Source organism: Meriones unguiculatus, chromosome 16, assembly GCF_030254825.1.
Source record: "Meriones unguiculatus strain TT.TT164.6M chromosome 16, Bangor_MerUng_6.1, whole genome shotgun sequence".
NCBI lineage: Eukaryota > Metazoa > Chordata > Mammalia > Rodentia > Muridae > Meriones > Meriones unguiculatus.
In genome coordinates, this window is record NC_083363.1 from 3,267,859 (window position 1) to 3,292,848 (window position 24,990).

The following is a 24,990-nucleotide window of genomic DNA, read 5'->3' on the forward strand; positions in this document are numbered from 1 at the left end:
CTTCCTCTACCTCTCACTGCACTTGTTCCTCAAGTGGAAGGAAAAACCATTTGCTGTCTGTCATCAAGTTACCCTCCTTCCTGCCTAAGAGAGGGGTCTCCCATCTCTGTCTCCCACTTCAGCTGTGGCCAGCCAAGTTCTCTTTAAAGGCAGACCTGGGGTGGGTCCCTGTGGTTTTCAGACCAGCCCTCAGTAAACAGTAAACAGACCTCAGGAACTTTGGCTGGAAAAGAGAGCTAAGGTGAGGCTGTGAGGGGCTTGGCACGTGATGGGGTGATCAGGGACATTTCCTGGGGCCCATGCCATCCATCCAGCACCTCACCTTGGCATGGCGCCCCAGCTGAGATTCCCTTCCATTAACTCTGGAGCTGTGGGGAATCGTTCTGGGTTTAAACCACCCGCAGATCTGCTCAGATTAAACCCCTCCTTGTGCCTCTTCCCACTCCCGCCCGGGCCCACCTCCGGCTGCTGCCAGGCCGCCCCTGATCTTCCTCCCGCATTTCCCTGTGCAGTCGGGTAATATTTCTTTCTCCGTGTTCCACAGCACTGACTAACACAGCCGAGCTCCGCTTCAAGATAGGAAAAATGAGAAGAGAGTTACCAGGTAATTTTTTCAGGAGAGCATCAGAGATTACAGTGTGGCTAGGCAATATATAGAACCACCTTTTTCTTCCCCGTTTTTATGTTTATTTTATTAACTTGTTCGTATTTTATCAGTAAGGCGTTTTGATAAGTTGTACGCTTGTGTATCATGTATGTGTCTGGTAGAGTGATAGAAGGTTGTGAGCTGCTTTATGAGTGCTGGGGAATCAATTCTGGGTCCTCTTTTTTGTGTGTGTGGTGGGCATGGAGACAGGGTCTCTCTGTATAGCCCTGGCTGTCCTGGGACTTGCTATGTAGACCTGGCTGGCTTGGAACTCACAGAGATCCACCTAATTTTGCCTCCTGAGTGCTGGGATTAAAAGCGTGTGCCACTGTGCCTGGCTCCAACTCTCTAGTCCTCGTGTTTTTGCTATATAGCCCAGGCTGGCCTCGGACTGGAGAACCCCCTGCATCTGCCTCCCAGGTGCAGCAATAGAAAGCTGTGCAGCTGCTTGGGGCGCGCAGCCCAGAGGCTGGCAAGAGAGCGCTCTCAGTAAAGGTGCTTGCCACCAAACTGGAGGACCTCCAAGGTGGAAAGGAGAGAAGTGACTCCTTTCTGTAAGTTATTTACAGCAGGTAAAGGCATTTTCTGCCAAGCCTAATGATCTGAGTGAGTTTCATCTCTGGAACCCACACGGTGGGTGACTGGTATTCCTCAAGAACTATGGCTCTGGTGCACCCGTACATAAACAGAGACCGGATCTCACTATGTATTCCTGGCTGGCTGGTATTAAGTAGATCAGGCTGGCCTTGAACTCATAGAGATCTGGCTACCTCCCTCTCCTGAATGCTGAGATTAAAGGCACATGCTACCATGCCCAGCTAAATATAATAGACTATTTTTGTTGTTGTTGTTTCCAAGACAGGGTTTCTCTGTATAGCCTTGGCTTTCCTGGACTCACTTTGTAGACCAGGCTGGCCTGGAACTCACAGAGATCTCCAGCTTCTGCTTCCCTGAGTGCTGGGATTACAGGGGTGCACCACCACACCCAACTAATAGACTTTTTAAAGTTATCAAAAACTTAAAAATAGTAACAGACCAGATGGTGGTGGCACATGCGTTTCATTCCAGCACTTGGGAGGCAGAAGCGGGCAGAATTCTGAGTTCAAGGCCAGCCTGGTCTACCGGAGTTCCAGGACAGCCAGGATAACACAGAGAAACCCTGTCTCAAAACAAAACAAAACAAAAACAAACAAAAAGTCCAGCCAGGCCTAGCTTCCTGGTGCCTGCGGATCCTGATGTGGAACTCTGAGGTATCCCCAGCACCACGTCTGCCTGCCTGCCACCATACCTGCCATGCTGATAAAGGATTAGCCTCTGAGATGAGTATGGAATCCACGTCGGTGGGAGGGGTAATCCCTGGGGAGGAGCTGTTGTCGGCACAGACCTGAGTCACTCCGGGAAGCACCACCTAAAAATGGGCAAGGCAGGCTGCCAGGCAAAGGGGCAGCGGAGGCCTCGGAGCAACCAGCCTTGGGTGTTCGGTGCCTTTTAATGTTTGTTTCTTCAGCTCTCTGAGCTTCTTTTTCTTCCTTGTCTGTCACTTTGTGGGGACATGTCTGGAAGTCAGGCAGGAGCTGCTTTTCTCCTCCCACCTCGTGGATTCTGTAGCTCAGACGTAATTCCTTAGGCTTGGCAGCAAGTGCCTTGACCTAACCAACCACCTCAGAGGCCCCTCTATTTCTTGAGAGAGGGTCACATGCAGCCCAGGTTGGCCTGGAAATCACTCTGCAGCCCAGGAAGTTCTGATCCTCCTGCCTCCACCTCCCCAGTGCTGGGGTTGCAGCATATACGACTCTGATTTATAAAATTCTGGGGATCAAACCAGGGCCTCTTGGATGTCAGGCAAGCTCTCTACTGAGCTACTCCCTAGTCCTTGAGCTCCGCTGTCTTCATTTCAAAACAAGAACTATTGGCACAGACCAATGGACTGGGAAGGGAGACACCGGGGGCGCAAGGGCAATTTTCGAGATACAGTGTCTTTGAGGCCATCATGGGCCAGGAAATAAATAAAGAGGGTGGGGGCGCAGCTGGGTCAGTACAGCACTAGGCTGGCCCGGCTGCCAGGGCCCTGGTTCCAGCCTTAGCACTACATAAACTGGGCCTGGAAGCTCATACCCTTAATTCTCATGTTTGAGAGTCAGAGGAAAGCTGATCTCTGTGAGTTCAAGACCAGCCAGGGCCACACAGTAAAGCACTGTCTCAGAAAACCAAACCAATCAAACTTAACATAAATAAAGAAAATGGGAATCACATGGAAAGTGAATGTAGCGTAGCCTGGCATGGTGGCACACACCCTTAATCCCAGCACTCAAGAAGGCAGAGGCAGGCAGATCTCTGTGAGTTCGAGGCCAGCCTGGTCCACAAAACAAGTCTAGGACAGCCAAGGCTACACAGAGAAACCCTGTCTTGAAAAACAAACAAACAAACAAACAAACAAAAATAATAATAACAACAATAATAATAGTAAAGTACCATCTGACCGTTCAGTCTCTGCACCAATCATTGCACACAGATTAAATTTATAGTTTCAATGATGGCTCAAGTGCCACTACTACCCTCCTTTTCAAGGTGGAAACTGAAGCTAAATAAAGTGTAATTAAAAATAAAATAAAAATTAAAAAAAAAAGATTGGCCAGGGTCAGCAGCTGGGAAGTGGCAGGGTCCAGACTTGAGCCCGTCCATCTTTGTGGCATCGCCCCTGTAAGCCAAAGGCATGGTCTGCACACCTGGCAGGCCTAAGCCAGCACAGACATGGGGTGGGCACTTCCATATCTCTCTCCAAGGGCTCAAGCTCCTCGTGACCTTGACTTGCCTACGACCCTTTTCCTCCTTCCCCTCTGTGGGTGGTTTGAACCAGATTCTGGGCCCAGTAGCTTGTCAATCACCCAGCGCCATTCTGGGCACATTAATGGGTCCTGCCTGGAGTGCAGCTCAGTGGCGCCAGCTTCATGGGGAGTTGATGACCATTTTAACTGCCACCTGCTGGCTGCCACTCATTTCCCAGCCTGTGCAGCCTCCCGTTTCAGTGGAAAGCCCCACCGGCCCACTCCTCCCCAGCCTCTTGGAATGAGTATTTGGGGAACCCTAATCGCTCTTTATAGAAACCAGGCATTTAGCAAGGGAGGGGGGCTGCCAGGGGGAGCGCTGCTTCCGACTCCAAGTTATAATGATTCCAGTAATCTAGACATCGAATCGCACATTTAAATCGTGTGAAAGTAAAAATATCGTTTTGTAATGCTGGTGTTAATAATGTAAACATTAAAAGGGAATTAAATGCTTAGCTGCAATTTCCTCTTTCAGCCTAGCCCGCTGCAGGAGAGGATTGGCTCCAGCACATGGAGGTATGTTACCGGGACCCTGCCTAGGCCTCGGAATAGTCGCCTCATGCCCCCAAGGAAATTGTACTTGGTGGTGGGTGGGTGTCTTTAAACACACTTTAAAGACGGGTCCGGGTAGGCTGGAGAGGCTGGGCATCCAGAAGTCCTAAACTCTGCCCAGGGACCTGCTGCTCTCAGCCCCACACCATGTCCCATCGCTTGTCTCCTTCTGTCTGCCAGGTCACTGTCTGACTTCCTGTGTCGCCCAGCACCCAGCATCCCTTCACTGACCTCCTGCGTCAGCCTGGCCCTTCACAGGGGCTGGCGCTGCCCTTCCGTGAGCGAGCGCAGGTGCCCCACGCTCACTCTCACTCGGCGGCAGTGGAGTCCCTGAGCCGGAGCTGCAGGCGGTTGTGAACCGTGCATACGGTGCTAGGAATTGAACTCGGGCCCTCTCTAAGAGCAGTACTCCCCGGGTCTGCACTGCTAAGCCACTTCTCCAGCTTCTGGGATGAGTTATTCTAGAGTGGCACTCTGCCCCTCCCCTTAGCAATCAGACAATCTGCCCCAAGGAACGGGGATTCCCCCCCCCCCAGACTGGGAGAAAGAAGAGACTGAAGCTGGGAGGCTACTCAAGAGGGGGAGCATGTCTCCCAGAAAGAGGCTTCACACAGTCCTGACAGCTTGTCAGATCACCTTATGGGAGAGACTGAAGCGGAGACAATGATGGGTCCGTGATGGGCAGGGCCACACCGGAACGGGGACCATTTGGGTGCACCTTCTTCTTGGCCTTTGTTTAAACTTAAACTTCATGTCAGGGAACTTCATAACATGAGGGAGGGGAGGCCGCTGGGCCCCTTCATTTGTTCTTCTTTTGAATAAATCTCCTTTTCCTGCTTTTCACCATTACATGTCTGTTTAATTGGCCTATTGAGGGGATAGGTGACAGAGGAAGGATGTAAGAGCCGCCAGGGCCAGGCTCTGTCCCCAACCACTCTGGTAATGAAGTATGTGGGGTAAATGGCACTAAAGGGAAACTAGACTGTGGGTCTGCATCTCCTGGCCCACCATCTCCACCCCCACACCCCCACACCCCTGCCGCCACCTAGGATGCTGGGAGATCCTTACTTCAGAACAGCCTAGCCCCTAAGGAAGAGGCTAGTGGTGCAGGGCAGCCGGAGTAGGCTGGGGTCTGGCTGAGCAGCATCCTGGCTGCATCTTCAGCAACCCCAGACCATCCCTTCAGCCCCCCCTTCCCCCCAGTCTTGGCACCAGGCACTCATTTCAGCTGGCTTTCTCATCTTCTGCTTGATGTTTCTAGCCACTGAGGACGCAGATTTAAATCAAAAGTAAGAAGTTTAGATCATTCTGAAGAGCAGCTGATGAGCTGTCTCGCCTGGACATTCCTTTCATTAGGCTGCAGCCCGCCCTTCCCCCAGGAGCCGGGAGCCTCTGCAGCCGGGGGAGAGTGATGAGGCTGCCAGGGCACTGCCCAGAGGCCCAGGGCTTGCTGATGACATTGCATTATGAAAAAGCTGTAATAATGGTCCACTCCTCAGCCTCCTCTTTAATCACCCAGGGGACACCAGAGGGACAGGGTTTTTTTTTGAGGGGGGGAGGTGTGATTGTCTCTGAGGCTGCCCTGGAGGATGGGGGAGAGGCTGGGTCAGAAGCGCGGTTGCTCTGGGAGCTGGGGTGACCTAGGTCTGCTCTCTGTGGCAAAGCTTAATTCTCCATGTTAAACAGCCATGTCTGCTTACAAGAGCTCAGCTGGGGTGCCACTGAGTCCTCCCCCAGGCTGCCAAGGCTCCCCCTTCTTCCTATCAGGCAGTTGCAAACAATCCTGCCCTAATTGTGCATGTCCTCAGGGTCTCAGCAGCTGCTAGAATAGACAGGATAGGGGAAGTTAGCTTAGGTTAACACTTTCCAGTGTGGCTGCTTGGGGTCACCCTCACTCCTCACTATAATCCCTCCTCCATGCTCTGTAAATAAGCCCAATAAGTGCTAAGGTTCCCTAGGTGAACTCATCTTACCTTGGTTTGCGTAGGGTCCTTACAGGGAGGGGTTTACGCCTCCCAGGGGAGGTATTCCTGCTCTGCTTTTCTAGGTCACCTGTCTCTGGGACCACGTCAGGGTCTCATAGATGACTCTAAACACGTGTCCCAGTCTGCCCCACGTACTGTGCGGGAGGACAGGGCCCCAGGAGGGGCCTAGTCAGAGCCCGCACCAAGGTACTGCAGGCCCCTGCCTCCTCTCATGCCCGCTTGCCCTCCTTCATCTCCTTCCTCATGTCAGGTACCATATCGACATGATGGTGATAGAGAGAGGGGCTATTGTAGAGATGGGCTAGGCTCTCATCAAATCCATTTCTTCTTTGGATAATTTTTTTCTAATAAATAGAAATTCATTGCCCATAATTCTAGAGGCTGGAAGTCCAAGATCAAAGTGCTATCAGATTCTGTCTGGTGAAGCCATTTCTTCATAACTGATGATGCAATGTGCCCTCGCAGGAAGGAGGGGGCAAGCAAGCACCCTCCTCCCACTGGTCCCCAACTCACTGTGTAGCCAAAGGTGACCTGAAATTTCTGACCCTCCTGCCTTTCCCCTCCAGGCGCTGAGACTGTGGGTATACCACCAGCCTTTCTGTAGGAACCTGTGTGCACGATGGGAAATTTGCCATGATGCCAAAGGAAAATGCCGTGGAGTCAGTTCCCTCCTTCCAGCTTTCTGTAGGTTCTGGGGCTTGAACTCAGGTCACCAGGCTTGCATGTCAAGCACCTCTACCCACTGAGCCATCCCATCATACCTGCTCCAACCCTTTAAAGGGGCACTAATCATTTATTAAAGGCCCCACCCTTTGAGAACCACCACGATGCGTTTCAATCATGAATTTGGAGAGAGGACACTCAGACTGAAGCAGGCATTGAAAGAACATAAATAAGGAATGAAAAAGCAGGATCCACAGACTAGAAAAGAGATGAGGAGGAGGAGGAAGAGAAGGAGGGGAAGAACAGAGGAAAAATACAAGTTGGAAAGCCCTGATGGAGAATCAGGGGCAGAGCCTGTGAATCACCCTCCTCCCTCCCGGCTCATGTCGGCTCCTTGGCATCTAGGGCAGGGCCTCATGACTAGTTCTTGCCCGTGGGGTGTGGGTGTGTCCGTGTGTCCTTCCTCTGCTGCCTCACTTGCACCTGTCAACAGCAGCTGTCTGGACAGAGGAAGACTGTGTTGCCTCAGGCTGGGAGGAGCCTGAGTCCTGGATGGCCACGCAGAGGCTCTGCTGATGGGCCCCAGCTGGAAAGTTACCCTGCTGATTGGAATTGTACATCCCAATCTGACTGGAACCTGTGTGTTTCACAACTCAAAGAGGGGGAGAGACTTATTTATTGTGTAAACAGTGCTCAGCCTGCATGTACACCTACAGGCCAGAAGAGGGCAGCAGATCTTACTATAGAAGGTTGTGAGCCACCGTGTGGGCGCTGGGAACCGAGTCCTGGAAGAGCAGCCAGTGCTCTTAACCTCTGAGCCATCTCTCCAGCCCCTAGACCCGACTCTTTCTCCAGGCACATTGTAGCTGCTGCCTGTGGGGCCATGCCCTGAAGTGAGGCCTCACCGCCTCCACAACATCGGAACTGATAGCCCTGTCCCCTCTCATAACACGAGTGGTGCCTCTATGGGGTCTCGGCTGTCCTGGGGCCTCATCAAGTTCACACTTCCCTGCTTTCTAACCATAACCTATTTTTTAACCATCACCCATTTCACTCGGCTATCTTTGGGAATGGTGCTGGTCTGAACCTTGGACCCTTGCAGAGGAAGTAGGGCTCAGTGGGAAACCACAGCTGGTAAGAGGAGGGTGCTGTGTGGTAATGCCCCAGGGAGCCACAAGTCGGCCCCTCAGCTGAGAGGGGGATTGTGGACTTGGCTGCTGTGGTACTAGAGAAAGCAACGCTCAGGGGTCTGATCTGTCACTGGCAAACACTTTGTTTCAGAAAGGCTCCCATTTTGCTTGCCCCAGACACAAGAGTATGCAAATTAATGACCTCATTATCTTGGGCAAACTGTAATTTGGAAAGCTAACCTGCTTTGAAATCCATGTCCTTTCCTTTCCTTTCTTCTTTGAGACCCGTTCTCTAGGTAGCCGGGGCTGGCCTGGAACTCCCTCTGTAGACCAGGCTTGCTTGGCTTCACAGATCTACCTGCCTCTGCCCGCCCCCTTCCCGAAGGCTGGGATATGCCACTGCGAGGTGCCCAACTAAACAAAAGCTTTCTTGTCCATGCTACCCTTCTCCTTCCAGCAGAGCGGATTTTGGAAAGATTATACTTATTGTCAGATGCCTTAACTCAGTGCTCCAGGGCCAGCCGGGGCTGCCTAGTGAGTCTGTCTCCAAGAAGAAAGGAAAAGAAAGGACGTAGATTTCAAAGCAGGTCAGCTTTTCAAATTACGCTTTGGCCAAGGTAATGAGGTCACCTAAGAGTATAGCAACAGTGCCTTAACTCTGAGCTCTGCAAGCTCTCTTCCTTCCCAGGCCTGCTTACAGATGCATGCTATTTTGGTGGGGGTTTGGTTTGTTCTGTTTTGGTTTGGGTTTTGGTTTTATGAGACAGGGTCTCCTATAGCCCAGGCTGGCCTGAAGCTAACTCTGTAGAAAAGATAGCCCTGAACTCCGGATCCTCCTGCCTCCATCTCCCGAGTGCTGGGACTACAAGCATGTAGCACTGGCTGTGCAGTGCAGTCCTGGGGATGGAACCCATGCCTTGGAATCCGGGCAAGCAGGCTACCAACTGAGCTGCACGCTCAGCCCTCCCCCTCCCCACCCCACGCAAGATTTTATTAGTCCCACCGCTGCCGACTTTCCTGAGGGACCTCGGGGAACTAGTGAGCTGTTCTTGCCATACACGCCAGCTTCTCATAAATTGCAAGTACTGGGCAGCGCTCTGATCAGAATAAACAAACAGGATATTAAGGCGCACCAGTAATCACTGGTGACCTCAGCAATTTTATTAACAAATTTATTTCCCTAATTGGGGAGCGTAGCGCAGCACCGGGCTCCGGGGCATTGTAATAAGTTTCAATGCTGCGGAAGAAGGAATTCATTAGACCTGTTTGCTCTGGTTTCCTATTTACTCGAGTCCACCACTCTTGTAAACATCATCCTGGGTTGCCTGGTCTTCTGGTTCTCTGCTTCCAACCCCCCCTACCCACACACCCCAAAAATAAATAAATAAACAGACATGGAGAAGACAGTCAAACGCTATTGGCTCTTCTGGTGGCTCACTCCACCTCCACTGGGAGCTGCTTTCCCAAGTCAGGGTCATCACCACGTGATCACACTGTAGAAGACTTGCTAGTTCCATCAGGCCCTGAGAAGTCTGTGGGGGAGCTTTCCCCCCACATGCCAAGATGGGCATCGGAGGCTGCCTGGGCCTACCCTGGTCCACTCGTTCATTTATCACTGTTGTTCTCCTTATTTCCTGACTCTGGGGCTTGCTCTTATGCATGCAAAGCTCATGCCTCTGACTGAGCGACTCCCCCACCACTCCCCAGCCAGTGCAAGATGGACAAAGGGCCTCACTTACTCCTGTCCAGCCTGTAACTGGTCGTAGGAGGTGGGAGACAGTGGCTCTGTCTACCTGTGCAAGCACAAGAGTCTTCCAGGCTTCCTCCGGGGGCTTTTCCTCCCTCAGGGCTGCTGAGACCGCTGCATCACAGCAGAGACGTGGTCTGGAGTGCTGGCACCTGCAACGCTGTGGCGCTGGCCTCTAACCCAGGCTACACCCTCCTGTGCACCCCACGACGGTGGCACTTTCACTGCCTGCTCCAACAGGAGCTCTGCCCCACAGGATGCCCAGTTGAGGGGGTGGCTGCCTGCAGAGCAGATTCCTGTAGCAAGGGTCAACATCGCTGGTCATGTGCAGAGATGGCTTTTGAAGGTAGATACGGTTATTTTACAAAGATACCTATAGGGGATCTAGACTGCCCTAACTTGGGTCCCTTTGCGAAATTCTGTAGCCTGGAAAATCTCAGAAAGTTCCAGGAAGCTTCATTCTCCCTCTTGGATATCCCTCAGAATCCTGATGAGGTTTTCCAGGCCGAAGATATAGCCAGGATCTGGTCCCTCGTAGGTGGTGCTCTCGTTCCAGGAGCCCTTGTAGGTCGTGTGAGCGAAGTCAATCATGCGGACGTCGACTTTGGCAGGGTGGCCGGCAGCGCCACCGGAAGTGCTGTCTTGGGTGGTCTGGGGCGCCGGCTGAGGAGGCTCCTGCCCGTCGTAGATTATGAGGAGGGAGCTGGAGTAGAAGCGGTAAGAGGCCTGGCTCCTGATGACGGTGAGCAGCGCCTGCAGCCTGTGCAGGATGGGCTCCAGCAGCTCCGAGCGGAGGCGGGTACCGTCGTGCAGGAACTGAGAGAGGGCTTGCCTGAACCCCTCCACCGAGAGCTTCCTTCCGTAGTACTTATCTTTGCAGAGGAAACTCTTCTTGTCGGTTTGATAAACCTTACATTGGAAAATAGAGAGAGAGAGAAGAATATGAAGGACTGTAAACTTAAAAAAAGAAAGAAAGAAAAGCGCAGCATCCTGGGGGCTGGGGGCGTGGCTTGGTCATAGAGAGCTTGCCTGTCAAGATCAAATCTCTGTTCAGTCCCCAGTACTGTATAAACTGGGCATAAGCCCGTAAAAACAGCACAGGAAAGGCAGAGGCAGGAGAATAAGAAGTTCAAGGTCATCCTTAGCTATGTAGTGAGTTCAAGGCCAGCCTGGGCTACTGTGAGACCTTATCTCAAAACCAAACAAATCGAAATGGCCTGTGCTACAGCGGCAGCATTACAAGCGCTTATAATCTATGACGCCATCTCCAGGCGATTTGGGGAAGAGCGGTTGAGATGCACAGAAGGGCTCTTCCATCCTGCTCCAGAGTGGTGTGCACATTTTAAGATGTTCTCTTTGCAGGACTCGTCCCAAGCCAGGCTCAAAGGTCCTTCACCGGCAGAGGTGACCCTCGGCGGGAGCCGCTCTGAGATTTGGATGGCCTCTCCTGTGAATTTCCGATGTCAACTTCCAAGTCCTGATTTAAATCTTGGCTTCCGGCCGTCTTCAGTTTGGATATTAGCAAACCCGAGCTGGAAAGCTGCAGCAGGAATCTGAAATCAGGCCTATGGGCTCGGAGAGCCAGCTCTCCTCAGCAAAGTTCCTCACAGATCCTAAGCATTCAGAGACAGCTCTTCCAAAGTCAAGGTGAATTGATGGGAGGAGAAGAGAACAGGCCGGTGGGGCCTGCCAGCGGCCGGGAGCCTGGGGAGCAGGGCGGTCCACAGCCTCCCTGCGCAGGGAGTGCGGCTTCGCTTTGCCACGTCTTGGCCCTTAGGAGGGAGCAGACAGAGAGGACATGATGGGGACATCAGGGGGGCCACATCCAGCTCATTCGGACATCTCAGGGGGCAACAGTCGAAGCCTGCAGCTGCAACGGCGGGGGTGGGGGACTTGACACAGGCCGTCTGTACCTGGATAACTGCGTCTGAGGCCTGGTCTGCCTTCATATTACATAACGGGTTGTTGGTTTGTTTTGCTTTTCATCAGAAGGACAGGCTAAGCTTTCGGAGGGTGGGAGACGGGCTAAATTAGCCCTTCGTAAACAGGAGACAAGCGTCACTTTCTAGATAAATCAGATCTCTTGCAGAAGGTTGGAGGTCCGCAGAGAGATCCCCTTTACTCCACAAATCATCCCGCTGTGTTCTCTAGAGGACCGCGTCCCAAGCTTTCCCAGGGACATCTGTGCAATGAATTTACGGACTCAACTTTCAGCTTCAAGGGGTGGCAGCTTCAATTAAGGAAAGCTATAACGTTTGCCGTCAAAGCAGACGCTGGTTTTGTAGTGAGGAGACAGGCAGTCAGGGGGATGGGCTGGGTTGCTGCCTGTTTTCCTGCAGCTCTTATAGCAGCGGTAGGGAGGAGTGGGACCCAGGCAGCAAGGCAACAGGCGCCCCTGTGGCTGGGTTCACTGCTTTCTGACCCTCCCACTTGGCTTACCCGACAAGCAGCAGAAAGGCTGACTGTAGAAGAGACGCTAGCTCATGAGAATTCATAAGAGCAGGTTGCTCTCCCACACCTGAAGGGACAGAGCCCAGCTCCGTCACATGTGTGGGATAGGTAAGCCACCAGGTGTATTTTCTCGGCTCTTCTTCAACGCCCGCCCCCACATTGTCTTTAAAAGTTCTTCCCAACATGGAGAGGATCCATGAGACCACCACACAAAGTTTTAGCTGTCCCAAAATCGGTGACACTGGGTTTTGGACTACCCCCAACGGTGCTCTGTCAAAAAGCCAGTGTGTGGGTTAGGAAAGCAGGACAGTGGTAGTGTGCTTGCCTCCCCTGCCAAGGCTCTCCAGAACACAACCAAAATAACAGTAGCACCTGTAATCTCAGCACTCAAGAGGTGGGAGCCGGAGGGTCAGGAGTTCAAGGTCAGCTTCGGCTATACAAAGAGTTTGAAGTCTACCTGGGTGTTTGAAATCCTGTCTCAAAACAAAACAAAACACCACCACCGAGCATTTCAGACGGGAAGATCGATCTCCTTGCTTGCTTGAGAAGTGCCCTTCAGCCTTCCCTGTTGTTTCCTTAAGGTAATGAGTTCTGCGGGGAGGGAGGGTATGGGCGGCAGGCATTCAGACCTGCCAGGATGCCAGCCTCCGGCCCTCTGCACCTACCTGCATGCCGCAGATGCGCACGCCCAGGCAGGCTGAGGTGCTCTGCGCACACTTCATCATGTGCCGGGCCTTCTTCTCCTCGGAGGCATCGTCTCCGTGCTGCCGGGTCCCCATCTTCAGGTCCAAGACGCAGGGCTGCCTGTACTGAGACACCACGTTTTCCAACAGCAGGAACCCTGGGCGCGCCAAGTCAAGGAAAGCTCCCAGGCCACCTGCCCGCGCACCTGCGGCTGCCTGGCCGGTCCGAGCATTCCTCCTCCTGGTCCCTGCCTGACCGGGGAGCCTGGCTATTAAGGATGCAAGATATTCAACTGGCAGTCTGCTTTAATAAGTCCATTTATTTAGTGGGAGTTTATGAGACCTTTTCCCCATTCTGCTCTGAGGTTGGAATTTAAATGCGGGCATGAAATTCCTGGCAGGCCGTGCCCAATTTACATTTTATGGCAGAAAATCATAGGGCTGAGACCTCCAGTCGCTGAACGGGCTGGCATCTTCCGGGACAACGGGTTAGACGGTCGCCTTTGGAGAAAAGTTGCAGGAGTATTAATTTCAGCAGAGTAATTATCCTTCAAAAGCTTCTTGGGGATTAGGGTGGCAGATGTGTCATAGTAAATACTGTAAGAGCAGGAAGTGCTGGGGTGGAGGGGCCTAAGCTAGCCGGCAGTGTGCCAGGGGAGGGATAGGGAAGGGCTGCCTCTCCTTAGGGTTTCTCTGCAGCTCCCGGGCTGCAGGCAAACTCTGAAGGGAAGAGATGTAGGAACGGGGGTAGAGCACAGGGAGACTTCCTCCTGTCCTTGCCGAGCAGGGCATCATTGTCCTCCCTGTCGCCCCAGTAACCCAGCCCCATCTATACATTGAAGTGCCGGGGTCCAGCTTAGCCACTAGTTGGATGTCCCCAATCTGTCGCTAAGGTTTTTGGTTTTGGTTTTGGTTTTCTGAAAGGAATCTGATTTCTTCTAGACCCTGGGCCGGTGGGTTCATAACCTCAGTCTCTGTCCATGTGTGTGTATCTGTCTGTCTGTCCCTCTGTTTCTGTCTCTGTCCTCGTCTGCTCACACCTGCCCTAGGGATTGTGCGCAGGTGCAAGAGCGGTAAGGATACGGTGCCGCTTGTCCTCTGGGTACTCGGAGCACAGGCGGGTCAGGTGGGCTTGGTGGCAGTGCAGGCCCCACGGGTTAAAGCTCTTCCGCTCCACCTGGCTCCCATCGGCGCTTTCCACCAGCGGGGAGGCCTGGGTGCTGAGCTGGCAGCCGGATCTCAGGAGCACCTTGGCTGCGCTGTGAGTGAGAGAACCTTGTGATGACAGCCAGGGCAGCGGTGGCCAGAGGTGAGAAGGATGCCTGCGGCCTGCCGCCTGGGCTCTCTGGCATGGCCTCTGACAAAGACTCCCGTATAAGACTCTCACCAAGCCAGCAGAGACACCACAGGGTCCCAGCTGCCTCTCCCGCAAAACTGGGTACCTGACACCAGACCACGCCAGGCCTAGCTCCCCTCAGGGCTGAGGTGCGCTGCCCTTAAAGGGCTGGGATGATTTAGGTCCACTCTTGCTACCCAGGTGATAGGGATGGCGACCACTCTTGGAACATCAAAGGCTGGGGGTCTGGACTCAGACCCTAGTATGCGGTTATACCCTTGAGACCTCACAGTGCCATACAGAGCGTGCCCCCTCTGTGTCTTGGCCCCCGCTGGGACGAGACAGGCCTGCTGCTGAGCCAAAAGCTTAATTAGATCTGTGGCTCCTTGGGGGAAGAGTGACATTGTCACTGTATCAGCTCCTGCCCCGAGGGATCCTGGGAAAGGTCAGCTGACATTCTCAGAGGCTCCCAAGCTCTCTCTGAGGTCCTTGGGCCCCCTGGGGCTCTTTGTGTCCCTGGGACTCACTCTCCTTGTCTCTTCTCCACAGTCTGCTAAAAGCTGACTTCCAAGAGAAATTAGGCACACTTCCTCTCTGTAAACTATTCCAAGGTTTCTGTCTGTATACTCACCCCCAGAGGCCTGCATGGTCTCAGAGAAGAGGTATTTAATTAAACAAGTAGGTACCAGATTAGAGCACACACCCTGCCTTTATGGCAGCTGGAACACGTGCCATCCTCCCCCAGGAAAGGACAGGAGAGACAATCTACCCCTTTCTTTGCAACACTGGTTGTTCTGGACCAAGCCTTCATCTGAATTTGTCATTTCCTTGACACCAACCCTCACGTGGAATGGTTGGCCTTGGGCACGGGGAGGGACAGGCACCCAGCTTTCTACCACCCACTCAGAGGTCCTCACCTCTCCTCGAGTGACTGTGCCAGCTGGACCAGGGGACGGGGGCTGCTGTCACTGCTGGCGGTCTGCTGAAGTGTCTGCCAGATAGCTACCGCTCTGGACTCCGGGGAGACTTGGAAAGGCTCCAGGTTCTCCTTCAGTGGGTTGGCAACGAGACCGAGGTGGCCTCTGCTATCTCTCCGGAGACGCACTGTGATGGTACCTGCAGGATACAGGAGGGAGGGAAGAACCCACTGGGTCATGGGTCACGGGTCATAGATGTTAAGTACCCCTGGACAGCTTCCTTCTCTCCCTAGCTTCTCTCTCAAGGAAGAGTGAAGACTAGGGTGGTTCTGCTTGAACCTGATCCTGGTTCTGAATGTGTTCCTACGCTGGAGCTTGCAGAAAGTAGCCTGGGGTGACCTGGGACTCTGTTCTTCATCTCACTTCTCACCCGTTGTTACATTGTTCTAGAATTGGATTCCTGGCTGCATGGTTGCTCACACCTTTCCAGGTACACCATTGCCAACCCATTCAATGCCAGCCTGGGATGCCTCAGAGCTTGTCCTCAATGAAGGAACCTCCCCCACCTCCCATCCCTACCTCCCCGCCTCCAGGGAAGCCTGGCCCATCCCTTTCCCATTACTCTTGCCTCCTCAGCCATCTCTTTCCCCTCACTTCCGCTCATCCATCCAACCAGCTTTGCCTTCCTGAGACAGCTGCTGGACTCAGGATTCTGTCCTCCATCAGACAGTCTTGTCTTCTGCCTTTCCCATTGGTACCCAGCCATCATCCATCATCTTTGGCTGCATATATCGGCATATGGAGATTTGGAGTACAAATGGTTCTTAGGGAAAACCTCTAGAGCAGTGGTTCTCCACATGTGGGTCATGACCCCTTGGAGTTGTATATCGGACGTCTTGTATGTCAGATATTTGCAATTCATAACAAGAGCAAAACTCCAGTTATGAAATAGCAATGAAATAATTGTATGGCTGGGGAGTCACCGCAACATGAAGAACTGTATTAGAAGGGTTTTCTAACCTGGGTACCTCTTGCCCCCACAGCTGGTAACCAAGGCAGGAAAGTCAGGGGCTGTGGAGGTGAGGGCCTCCCCCCCCGAGGCTCATCTGATTCATGCATTGTATTCTCCTCAGATACTTTAGTGGGACGCAAAACTGTCTGTGATGGGCAGTTAGCATTGCTTGCTCACTTTCGGGGTCCTTGCCATAGTGGAGGGCCTGGACTCCCTCTGGGGGGCTTAGCAACCGGGGGGACCTGGCCTTACCCTGGTACCATGCCACAGACTTAGCCTCTGCTCCTGTCTCCCCCTGCTTGGTGCTGAGGTGGTGACCCGGGCAGATGCCTTCCAGTGTTTTCCTTTCCAGTGGCTCTGGCCAGCGGGGCGTGGTGGGGGTGGAAGGAGAAGGCAAGGAAGGGACTGATTCACCATCTGCTCCCCTCCCCCACACCCCTGTGGGTGGGCCAGATGCTGCCATGTACCATTAGGGTCTCTTCCAGGGTGGCTTTTCCTCCCTCCTGCCCTGCCTGCCTGAAGGGGCTACAGTTCTCAGTGCGCCCTTAAGCCTGCTTGAATTTCTGCAAAAGGTCCCTTTGCAAAAACTCTCTCCTGACCATGGTTTGTTTCCTATGGACCGAGGCGGAACAGAGAGGAGGTGGGCTGTGTGTTTGTGCTCTGCCCGTAACCCTGCCCAGCCCCGGGGGCTGCCAGTGTGGACCCACATTCCCAGGGCTGCCCTGCCGTTCAGCATGTGGCTCTCCAGAACTGACTAGACCTAGCCCGGTGGAATCCTGGGCAAGCTCGGTCATCTCAGATTCCTAGTGGCCTAGTTCTACAACCTGGGAGGGACATTCAGTTCTCTCAGACTCCTGAAAACCCGGCTGCTCTTCCACTCCGCCCAGGCCCCCACGTCCTAATGACGCCCCAGCAGTCGCTGAAAACGCGGTTGGTGTGTGCATTCATCTGACACCGGCATTCACCCGAACCATGCCCGTCATGGTTCGTTCTGTGCCGGAGAGCATACAGCTAGGGGCGTTTCCTCATTTCTCCTACTGTTCATGGCCCAGGACTGGCCCGCTTGCTTTTCGATTGCGATTTCTAAACTCTAGCACATGCCTAAGCTATTGGTGGGGCAGCAGTGCTCGGGGAGTCTGGGCCAAGGTCACAGGGCCCGCATGGGATGGAGCCGCCCAACATGGACGCTGACCAAGGGACATGTTATAGCACATTTCCCAGGGTTCCATGGAAAAGTCTGACACACTCAGGCTGTGTTCGCCCATGCATGGGTGCAGGACACTCCTGCTGTGTCCCCAGAAACGCTGGCTCTGGCCGTTCTGTTCTACAGAGAGGACAGAGAAATCATAAGCAGAGCCCCTCCCCCCCCCCAAGAACACTGTCTTCACAGAGGGCTTTGCATTTCCAGCCCTTGGGCAGAGGGTTGCTGTGTTTGACGTAGGGAATAGAACCTTCCGGATCCCAACACGAGGCCTCTACTGCAAGGAGAGAGAGTACTAGCTGCCCTGTGCCTGTCCTGGAGAGGGTTCGTGCCCTTCTGGCTGCTTAGTGGGTCCAGGAAGCCCCACTAGTCAAAAGCCATGTCCTTCAGGGTCTTTTAAAGTTCACTCTCTCATCTGGCAGCCCATGGCCTTTTCTACTCGAGGGCCTATGGTGACGTGCCTGGCAGAGAACACAGTTCTTGGCAGCTTGTGCCCAGGAGGTCTCCCTGGAGAGACAAGAAATGTGCCCTTCCCCACTGCTCCTGGCTCCATTCTTGTCTGATCTCATCGGTTCTGAGTGCGTGAATACATGCCAGGAGCGGAAGTGCAAATAAGCCACAGCGAACACAGCCCAAAAGTCATCTCCATTTCTCATCCTGTCAGAGCCTGACCACCGGCTCGGCGTCCCTGCCACTCGTCTCTCCACCCGTGATGGGCTCGTTGTCCGGCTGTCTCCTAGCTCCTGCACCTCCCTCGATCGTCTCTCACCCAGCCGGGGCTCAGCACAGCCCTTCCCTGGAGCTGGGACCCTGAGTTGTCCCTGACTGTGCCACCCTGCCTGCCCATGAGAGAGGGCAAGGCAAACTCATGCATGCATCCTGTGCTATACAGTCGGGAGCCACCGTGTCTACAGAGCTGAGACCCTGGAGGCCGAGATCTGCTGCTGAGGCCCTTCCCCACACACCTCAGCCCAAGGGCGGGCCAGCTGGGCAGACAGAGTGCTTACTGCCAGGATTGGCATGCCCGGAGCATCTCAGCAATTTTGGTTTGACCAAACAGCTTCCCGAGCCTTGACAGATATTGTATCATGTGTTTATTTTTAAGCTTATGAGAACATTCACCGCCGCCATCTGTAATATGAATCTGGCCAAACCCTCTACCAATTGAGCCCAAGCGCCTGTCCTCATTCACCCAAGGCTGACAGGCCGGCGGAGAGGCAGGGGCCGCAGGTCCAAGACGGCAATGCTGGGAATCCAGCTAAGGTCTAGAGTGAGCTGCAGACACCTGGCACTGCCCTTTAGAGTGACCCAAATCCTCCCTGACGCCATTGTGGGGGAAGGCATAAGGATGAGCTCCGGGCATGTAGCAGCCACTCCAGAGACGGCCCCTTCCCTCTGAGGAAGCTATTCCTAGGCAGGGCCAGAAGGCTATCCGTCCTGCTGACATGATATTTGCCTGAGTGCTTCTGAGAGAGACTGTCTCCTCCCTTCTGGGGCTAAACAGCTCCTGAAATTGACACTGCAGGTATCTGAGTGGTGAATGGGGCTAGGTAGACCTCAGGGCCTCGATCCTGGCCCCACCTGTCTCTGCTGCACAGCCTGGTTTTCCTCATTTCCTCTCTGGGGCTCTGAAGCACCAGCTTCTGAGAGTTAGGAGGCTTTGTAAATGGGGTGCGGAGACCTCTCACAACGGCCAAGGCAAGCACCAAGGACTGGCTAACACTTCTTACCGGTTAAAATCAATCACCTCCATTTCTGGTCCCCTGCGCCACTCCAGGAACCCAAGAATGAACCCAAGGAGCGCCCTTCTGGGCTCTGGGCCTTCTCACATTGCCTGGCTCGTGCTTCAGTCAGAGAGTGAGTCAGACTTCCCGCTTCATCAAAGCCTGGCTTTGGGGTGCCCTCCGCCCTCTCTTAGGCCGGCTGGTAGTCACCATTATCCAGGGACTCAGGAGGTTCCTCACTGCAGCCGCTCCCCACTGTGCTTAGCAGCCCCATCCTAAGACATCCCACAGGTAGGGCTGACCTAGGCCCTGTGGCCTGGATCGTCCCTTTAGCTGCGACCTCTGGCTGGAGCTCCAGGCAGCGCTCAGTGCTGGATGGTCTGACCCTCAACTTTTCTGCTTCATGACGGAGTGGGTGAAATGTATCCAGAAGAAAACAGCCTTGGATTTTTCAGCTTCACTCTTTTCCCGGACTAGTGAGACACCATGACAGGGTCCTCTCTGAATGCCAGGCAGGAGCTGTCACTTGCGGTCGATTCCGTGGCATACAAGGTGCTAAGCCAGGCATGCCATGTACTAAACTAGGGTGTGAGGTAGACTGTCTATTGAATGCACTTTTCATTTATGATATTTTTAACTTACAATGACTCCTTGGGGTTGTAACCCTTCTCTGAGAAGGAAGCGTCTGTAATTGGAGTTAGCAGAACCCAAAGAGGTGTCCCCAGAAAGCAGAGGCCTGCCTGGATAGGTGGCCAGGGCCTGAGGGGGCCCTGTCATCCCCGGCAGACTGCAGGCCTGCGTGGACAGGACACAGCATCAGGGTGACGGGGGGGGGGAGGGGCAGGGGGCTCCTAAAGACCTTTGCCAGAGGCAGCCCTCTCCCCCAGACTTTCTCAGCTCTAGAGCTGTGCCAAGCAAGCATGAAATGCTGCTGGCAGGGGTCCTCCTCCTGCGAGGACCTGCCGCCCCTTGCTATGTGAGCTCAGTTACGAAGGACAGACCAGACGTTAATTCCGGTGCTCTGACAAGAGCAGCACTGGCCGGCAGTAGCCGGCCAGGCAGCACCAGCCTGGGGCCCTGGAAGACTGCGGGGGGCAGGGGGTAGCTAACAGTGGGGCCCCCACAGGCGGCCCAGGGTGAGAGGGTGAACCATCGCATCACAGAGGCCCTGTGTGCAGCAACGCTAGCGGAGCTTCTCATTCTGGTCCCTGATCCATGTGCCGCCTGACTCCTCCTGATCCCGGGTCCTAACTAGATGGGTCTGGAACGGAGCTCTGATGTAAGTCATGCTCGGAAATACTGCAGCTGCGCCTGCCCTTCCCAGCTGCCCCGATCACCGAGCGCAGTGGGCTTCTTCGTTTTCCGAGTCCCGGAGCTGCTGCAGAACCAAGGGTGGCCTTGAACTTCTGCCCCTCCTGCCTCTACCTCCTGAGAAAACTTCACGGCATGCGCCACCGGGCTCCAGTTATGCACAGCTGGGGATGAAAACCAGGGCTCCGTGCATGCTAGGCAAGTGCTCTCTGAGGGCAGAGGCGCCTCCCTAGCCCCCACGTCGGGTTTCTGATGGGCCTGAGGGTCATAATTGCTTTCCCTGTGGACCTTTGGGTAACAGGGCTTAATCCAGGAAACACTGAGATTCCCTGGAGAGGCCCTAGCCTACAGGAGCTCACTCAGCTCTGGGTTGGCACCTCTCAGTCAACTCTGTAAGACCTCATTTACCAGCACCCCTGAGTGTGGACCAAACGCCTACCCTTGGGCAGGGGTATCAGCAAAGCAGGCCAACAGGCATGGCCCTTCTACTGAGTGCTCGGCTCCAGGACGCACGCTGGAACACAGCATGAAATGGAAGGCAGCCTGGCCTTTGCCCTGCTTGTGCGGAGCAAGTTCTGGACTCCTAACCACGTCGTGTCCCAGATTCGACATGTCCCGTCTGTCCTGCATCTCCAGAGGGAGGCCAAGGAGGCCTTACTTGATCCTGCACTTAGCCCGTCACCCCATCATGCTCCCAAAGCGCGGAGCAGAAGACCCCGCCGGAACCCAGTAGGACCAGGCGACCCTTGACGCCATTCCCAAGTCTTTGAAACCGAGTAGCTTGACCTATCTCCAGAGCCATTAACACTCATGATCTGGAGGTTTGGAGAGAGTCAGAGACACAGGAGCACTGGCTGCCGGGAAGAGGGCCGCCTCCACACAGGCCTCACACCTGTGCCTGGTGACAGCGGGTGTGAGTGTGCGGCGCCCCCGCCGCCCCTCCCCCCTCGCCCCCGCTCACCTTTGTACTGCGGAGTGAAGCCCCTCATGGCCAGTGGGAGGGACTCGTAGACCTTCTGCTCCTGAGAGACCAGGGGCTTGCACACCGTGTGCGCATCATACTGCAGCATGCTCAGGTGGCCCCCGACCTGGTGCAGGAAGGGCTCCAGCCGCACACCTGCCCCGGGCGCCCCCTTGTCGGTGCCGTGCCGCACCACCATGGCACCACCAGGCCCGCCGAGGACGGCAAGAGGCAGAGGCTGCTGACCCCGAGGTGGGCTGTCCTCGGGCCCGGCTTCCCTCTTGGCCTTTACTGCTGTCCCAGCCCAGGCGATTCCTGGCAGCCCGCTTCCCTGGAGGGGGAGAGAAAAAGGAAAATAGAAATTATATAAAGGGGGGTGGTGTGCTGGGAAAGGGGGTGCGCCGCTTATGGGCCCGAACGCAAGACAGTCCTAGGTGTGTATTGGTTCTGAAATAACCTGTTACGGGTGACTGGCCACGGGCTGCTCCCATGAGTCGAGAGGGAGAGGGAGACTTCAAAACACCGTCCTGCACCTTTTTGAGTTTAAATATTAAAAGCTTTAAAACTATCAAACGACCTACAGAAATGCGAGTTTCCAGGCCCAGGGTTTAGCCCTTGCTTCTTCTGGAAACATCCATCTCCACCCAGGGAGAGGCAAGCACAGCCACCGGGCGCCCGCCATCTGATGGCGCTGTTTTACTCCCGGCGAGCAGAGCTCTGCTCCAGAGATTTGTGTGAATTTTTCACCATCATACACAACTGTTGTGTGACTTGGACAGGTTCCTGAAGCGGCCCGGACCTCAGTTTCTCTGTGCAGTATACCAGAATGTAGAGTCAGGGACAGAATTCAGACAAGAGCACAGAAAGTTCCCTGAGCCCAGTGCCACCATCTCTTCCGAGCTTGCCGCACTTAGAGCAAATCCCGGCACTCCGGAAAACTACTTTGTAAAGTCGCTCTGACTTTGTCTCGGGAGGAGGCTCTTCTGTGGACGCTTTGTCCCATCTGGGGTAACATTCCCACAGCGGGGCCCTCACCGCAGTTATTAATACCTCTCCCTCTGCTGAGCTCCCGGCTGCCGTGCGGCCGGGCAGCACTGGGCATCATCAGCCCCCTAAGTGACCTTCCCTCCAGGCCCTGGGCATGGCTGGCTCTGCATGCAGCAATGCCCAGCACTCTGTTCAGGACCTACGCTCAGCGAGGCTCTGCCAGCTGCCGACTGCCAGCACGCCGTGCTGTGGAAAGGCCAGGTCTGGCCCATCCCTGCCCCCACGTGGGGTCCATGTCCTTCAGGCCACTGAGTGTACCTGTTGTGGGGGGAAGAGCTCCGGGCTCTGCCTGGCACCTATGCATTTGCTTAGGATACTAGAATCGGTGAGGCATTGGGGGAGGGAAGGGCGGAGGCCTGAAGCAAGAGGCTGAGCCAGGAACCCAGAGGGGCTCTTTCTGACTCTATGGTGTGTGTGTGTGTCTGTGTGTGGCCGGTGTGGGGAGGGGGGTGGCTTTCAGGATCCTAGCGAATCTGCGGATATGCGTAGATAGATAAGAGAAGGGGCCCAGACCAGAAGGGACAAGGTAGTGTAGCCCCGGCAGCTTGCAGGCCAGCCCGTGGAGGCTGACCTGTCCCCAGGCAGTGGCACTTGTGGTAACTAGAGGTATGGCAAGTCCGTAAAGTTTATTTATAGCCGCTCCTGGAATGAGACTAGGCTCCTGGGTCATACCAGTTTCCCTGGGGCCAGCCCCACACTTGCCAGGCCGGACACTCAGATGTCAGTTCAAGCCCGCCAACACACACCGCCCTGTCCCACGTTGGTCCTCGTACTGCCACCCACATAGCCTTTGCTGGCACGTCACATAGCAGTTCGAATACTTTAGACAGATTGCTTAAGCCTTAAAACTACCCTCTCGGTAACTGGTGCTACCAGCCCACTTTTCAGCTGAGGAGACTGAGGCAGAGAGAGGTCAAGAGACTTTCCTGTGTGCACCAGCTCACGTGAGAGGAGCAGAGATGTGAACCAGAGCCTGTTGGCCTAGCCTGTGCTCACCGGCTCCCAGCTTGCTGGAGGCCAGGGTTATCATCGTCAGATACACTTTGTCTACTTTAAAAGCCAGGAAACTGAGCCCTGTAGAGGCTGGGGTTGGCCAGAGTCACCCATCAGACACAGATGGTTCTGGGACAAACTTTACTGTCCCTTAATCCTAGACGGTCCCTCTCTTGGGTAACTGGACCTGTCCTGGCCAGTGTAGCTGGAGAGAGGGAGGACCAGTCCTTCAGCCCTGCAGAATCTGTCAGTAGGCAAGTGCTGTGGAGAGCATCCTGGCCAGGGTGCAAGCCTATTTGAGTCAGTAGTGACTCTCCTGCCTCAGCCTGCAGCTGCTCCTTTCCTGTCCTCTCAGAGATGAGACACTCCCGGCCTGGCTTCACCTTCTCTGGGAGCACTTTCTTCAATAAGTGTGGTCCCTGAACTCCAGAGCAGAGCCTCAGCCCTGAGTCTGGGGTTGAGGTCAGTAACCCAGTGCCTGCCAGGTAGCCAGCCAGAGAGAACACTGGACAGCTGGGTAAACTGAGGCACTTGCTCTTGCAGGCCTTAGGTTTTAGGTCAGACAGCCTCTGAGGATCTTTCTGACCCTGGGCTGTGTACTCTGCAGTTCCCAGGCAGTTAGGGGGAATGGCAGGAGAGTGGGGATCAGCTGCATGGTGGGCCCTACTCTTCAGAGGTAGGACCTTGGCTTTCTGTACAGACCTTGGGTTCCTGAGGAGTCTGAGGTGTGCCCCCGCTTTGTTTCCTCTGTATATGGCCTGCAACCCTGTGGGTCTGAGGTGCAGGCAGTTTCTGTCCTCCTGTCCTTCTCCTGCTCAAGGGCTCTGGGCCTTATATCCAGGCCCATAGCACTTCTTTCTTCCTGTGAGTCAGGAGCCTCAGGTCTGTCAGGAGCACCCCCAACCCTGACTCCCGCTTGCTGAGGTAAGAGCCAAGGAGTTTTACTGCCCACAGCCAAAGCCTTGTCATGAGGCTCAGAGGACAGAGCATGAGAGTCCTCTAGGAGGGCATCTGTGTATGGCTGACTGTCCAGAAGACTGAGTCAGCTAGGAAGACAAGTGAGGTACCTGAGGGGACACCCCCATCCTGACACACAGGAGATTCTTAGCCCTCACCTCTTCCTTAAGCCCCACAGTCCACGATCCTAGCCTTCCCCTTCTCCTGAGCCCTCTGGGAGGCCAGAGAGGCAATGATGCAAGAGCAGATAGGAGTTGCGGAGATGTCCCCAGCAAGAAGGGGCTCAGGAAGTGGACAAGAGGCATGCACACCCTCCCTCCTGCTCTGTGGCCAGGTCGTGTCCTTAATGAAGCAGCACTGGGCTTCACTCCAGCACCCTGGAGCTAACTTAGGCCCCTGGGGTGTGGCCTGGGCTGGTAGTGAGGCCCCTGGCCGGCCACATCAAGACAAGCCCTTCCCAGCAGCTCTGAGGCCAGAATGACAGGCAGCCTGCCTCTGCTGGGTTGGGGACACGCCCTGTTCTGAAAAGAGGGCGTGGACAACGGGGCTCCACCAGCAGTGGGGATTCCCAGGACTTCCCGAGACCCTCCCCACCAGGCCAAGCCAGCAAGATCCGGGTGGGTCCAGGGGAGCCTGGCCATTTCCCCAGCAAGCACAAGCACCGTAATTACCGATGCACAAATCATTTTAAAGGCATTTATTGGATTCCTAGAGGTTTCTGTCATTTTCCCCCTTGATCAACAGATACTAACAGTCTAATGAGTGATGTGTGGTTACTATGGGGAAAATTCTGCTGAAAAGTGAGTCCTCTGGGCTGGATTGGGGTTATAGCTCAGTAATGATAGAGCA

General features: G+C 54.5%; 1 protein-coding gene and 1 long non-coding RNA gene across 2 annotated transcripts; one reads left to right on the forward strand and one right to left on the reverse strand.

The window, feature by feature from the left end:
* The first annotated feature begins 538 nt into the window (after positions 1-538).
* LOC132648307 (uncharacterized) lies at positions 539-4,861 on the forward strand. The gene is made up of 3 exons (XR_009586675.1): positions 539-604; positions 3,947-3,987; positions 4,204-4,861. It is a non-coding gene; the product is annotated as an uncharacterized LOC132648307 (long non-coding RNA).
* A 4,158-nt stretch (positions 4,862-9,019) lies between these two features.
* Ip6k3 (inositol hexakisphosphate kinase 3) lies at positions 9,020-21,457 on the reverse strand. Its single transcript, XM_021630258.2, has 5 exons — positions 21,145-21,457; positions 14,936-15,134; positions 13,766-13,941; positions 12,665-12,840; positions 9,020-10,457 (listed from the first exon to the last, which is right to left on the reverse strand). Exons 1-5 carry the CDS (start codon positions 21,341-21,343, stop codon positions 10,005-10,007), a joined length of 1,203 nt encoding a protein of 400 aa, XP_021485933.1. The 5' UTR covers positions 21,344-21,457; the 3' UTR covers positions 9,020-10,004.
* Between the last annotated feature and the right edge of the window lie 3,533 nt (positions 21,458-24,990).

What these genes read in the sequence shown, in the direction of transcription:
- Ip6k3 (XM_021630258.2), bottom strand. Translation starts at nt 21,343, where the DNA reads ATGGTGGTGCGGCACGGCACCGACAAGGGGGCGCCCGGGGCAGGTGTG. An exon ending in CTTCACTCCGCAGTACAAAG is followed by an intron (nt 15,135 to 21,144) that starts GTGAGCGGGGGC and finishes TGTATCCTGCAG; the next exon opens with GTACCATCACAGTGCGTCTC. An exon ending in TGCGCATCTGCGGCATGCAG is followed by an intron (nt 10,458 to 12,664) that starts GTAGGTGCAGAG and finishes TTCCAATGTAAG; the next exon opens with GTTTATCAAACCGACAAGAA.